The following is a 2,979-nucleotide window of genomic DNA, read 5'->3' as shown; positions in this document are numbered from 1 at the left end:
CAAAAGAAATCATATCTAACTTTCTACAGAATGGGTGATTTGTTTTTAAGAAACTGTTATGAAAGTTGGTATATGAGTGAAAATTACAAAATTATTACCGTTGTGTTTAATACTAATAGATTTGATTTTCCCCAAGTATATTCTTTTCTGTAGGTAATGCAGAAGAGCTTATTTCAAGGAAAGAGGAGAAATTAAAGAAGTTGTTAGTCAAACATAAAATAGCTTGGACCAAGTATAGGAAACTGTGGCACTTACGAAATCAACTGAACTTGTGTAACTTTTCAGAGGTCAACTAGAAATATAGCTTTTAGACCATGTTACTTCCTAGATTTACCTTTCTATTTACCTTTCACTGAAATTCAGATATTTGGGGCTTGCTTGAGTCCATTGGCTGATGTTTTTTTCTAAATATATCCATTAAAACTGAAACTGTTTTTTTCACAGTCATGGTAGAAAGTTTTGGGATTTGAACATGAATAGTTCAGGGATTTTTTTTTTTTTCTGAAAAGATAGCACAATTTAAAAATAATAGAAAAAATACCACCTAAATGACTACCTCAGATATTTGTTAATTTTGCCTCTATAAATTTACCTTCTTGTTCTTTTTGGTTTTTCAAGTATTTATCAATATAATGCCAAGGGATGACACTATAAGCTTTGCAGAGTTGATTAGGGCATTCTTTGCCATATTCCAAAAGAAAGCAGACTCAAAAGCAGTGTAGCACTGGAGTGTTCCCCAAGGTACAATGTGACTCTTGTGTAAAAAGTGAATAGTGTGATTAAGTTAATTCCAAGATTACAGTCTCAGCGATATTTACCAAATATCTCAAAACTTCAAGGACAATCCTTATTTTCACATCTGTTTATTTGGCGGAGTTTTCAAGTTAGGAGAAAGAGGAAGAATTTCATTGACATACTATCACTCTGTCACTATAGTGGGTCCTTAAAATTCAAGTAGGAACTAAAAGAAACTTTTCAATATTCTGTGCTGTATGCTTGTCATATGTCTGCATTATCTTGAACTGAGTCCTATATCAGATATGAAAAAAGTGTCTGGAAACTTCCTCCAAACTATCTGCAATTCTGGAGTGGGATAGCTAGATGATTTAATTGATCATATTATAATTATCTGAATTTCTCTTGGTTAATGAAACAATAGTATAAAGCAAATTAAAATAAAGAAACAAAGATGTAGTCTCTGAAATATTGACTGAGATTTTTTCTTTCGTATCTGTTAAAAATGGTTCAATTTTCAATTTTAGAGTATTTTCCTGAAGAAATAATGTATGTATTATTTATTCAAAATTTGCTTTTTATATTTTATAAGCCACCTTTGAAGTGACTTCTGTGATATATTAATAGATAGATGGCAAATGCAGTTAACTAGTATTTAATGTAGCTTATTATGACATAGTTCTGATTTTCTTTATGTAAGTAAAGTAATATGCTCTTAAAAAATTCGGTACAGTATAAAAGGTCATAAAAACGCATAATGGTGTTATTTCTACTCTGCTTGAAGGAGTTCCAATGTTTTACAATTAACCTCTGAGCCTCAATTTCATCAATATGAAAGAGCTGTTATAAAGATGAAAAGTCAGAAATAGGTAACATTTAGCTCAGAGACTGCCTGCTGTGAGAGAATAATAAATAAAATAATTCATAATAATTCAAGAATATTCATACGTTTGTAAATTTAATGCTAAATTTAAGACTCAAAAATGTATTCAGAAAGGTTAATAACAGTAACACTGTGCAGAATATCCTAGAACGTGCATGTTCATATTCACAGCCATTACTATCCCCAGGGCACTTATACTAGTAGAAGATGTAAAAGCAAGTAATGGCAGATTGTGCTGCTCAATTTATGGGCTTTATCCCTTAATCCGATGGTGCACTCTGTGACCCTCTCGTGGCCTTTGGCATCCATAAAATAATTATATAATAGAAAATGGAAAATGTTAGAAAACTATCCCTAAAACAGATGCTTGAGTCATATCCTGCCTGTGCTCCATCCTTTTGAAAATCCACATTCATCCAAACGGGAGCAGCTACTTTCATTTCTGTCTCTATTTAGTTTAATCCTTTGTTTTGAGCGCTGCTTTCAGATAGAGCTTTCAGGGAACACTGATGGCTAGGGACCAAATTAAGAACACTAAGTCAGTTTGTAAAGGCCAGTGAGAAGCAGGAAAATGGAAATTACTTTCAGATAGATATTACTAATCTGCACCAGGTTTGGATGAGGAGCTTAGCAATAAAGGGTCTGCATCTTATTACTCATCACTTGAGTCACTTTTTCTTCTTGTTCTTTTATTAACTCCTGTTATTTTAAAGAGTGCTTTCGGAATGTTTTCCCTTAAGTATAGGAAATGATGATCTTCATTCAAACCTTTGACGTTTTTTTTGTTGTTGTTCCTCTTCTCCTTAGGGATGCAGATCTGTTCCTGTTAGACACAAGAAAGGCCCAAGCTTTAGATGTGGGTTGGCTTGTCTTTGATATCACTGTGACCAGCAATCACTGGGTCATTAATCCACAGAACAATCTGGGTTTACAGCTCTGTGCAGAGACAGGGGATGGTAAGTGCTGAATTTCATGTTTTTTGTGGGACTCATTTTGACACATTGAGAGTTACTGCATTTTGTGTGATTTACCCAATAGATGTTTTATACTTGTGATGTACAAGGTAGCACATTCCATGGGATAGTGTAAGAGTATATTAATTAGTGAATCAATTTAGAACATATTGATCCAACATATTTATTGTCAGGCTCTGGAGTAGGGGGTGAAGAAGAAGTAGGCACTGCTACTGCTCTCAAGAAATCATTAGTCTAGTGCTGAAGACCTATATGTAAACAAGGGGCACTATTATAATGATATCAAAAGAAAGCTATATATGAAGTGCTATGGATCTATGTCTTGACTGTGGTGGTGGTTACACTATGTAATTTGTAAGAGTATATTAATTAGTGAATCAATTTAGA

The 2,979-nt window shown here is 33.4% G+C and overlaps 1 protein-coding gene across 1 annotated transcript in view; it reads left to right on the top strand.

The window, feature by feature from the left end:
- The window catches only part of BMP5 (bone morphogenetic protein 5), a 128,329-nt gene that overhangs the window by 84,412 nt on the left and 40,938 nt on the right, over positions 1-2,979 (top strand). The window contains exon 3 of the mRNA XM_012648706.1: positions 2,426-2,574. Coding sequence (XP_012504160.1) covers positions 2,426-2,574 — 149 coding nt within the window. The remainder of the gene's footprint in view (positions 1-2,425; positions 2,575-2,979) is intronic.

Source organism: Propithecus coquereli, unplaced genomic scaffold, assembly GCF_000956105.1.
Source record: "Propithecus coquereli isolate 6110/MARCELLA unplaced genomic scaffold, Pcoq_1.0 Scaffold292, whole genome shotgun sequence".
Lineage (NCBI taxonomy): Eukaryota > Metazoa > Chordata > Mammalia > Primates > Indriidae > Propithecus > Propithecus coquereli.
Note: the sequence above shows the minus strand (reverse complement) of the source record. Positions and strands in the feature narration are given on the sequence as shown.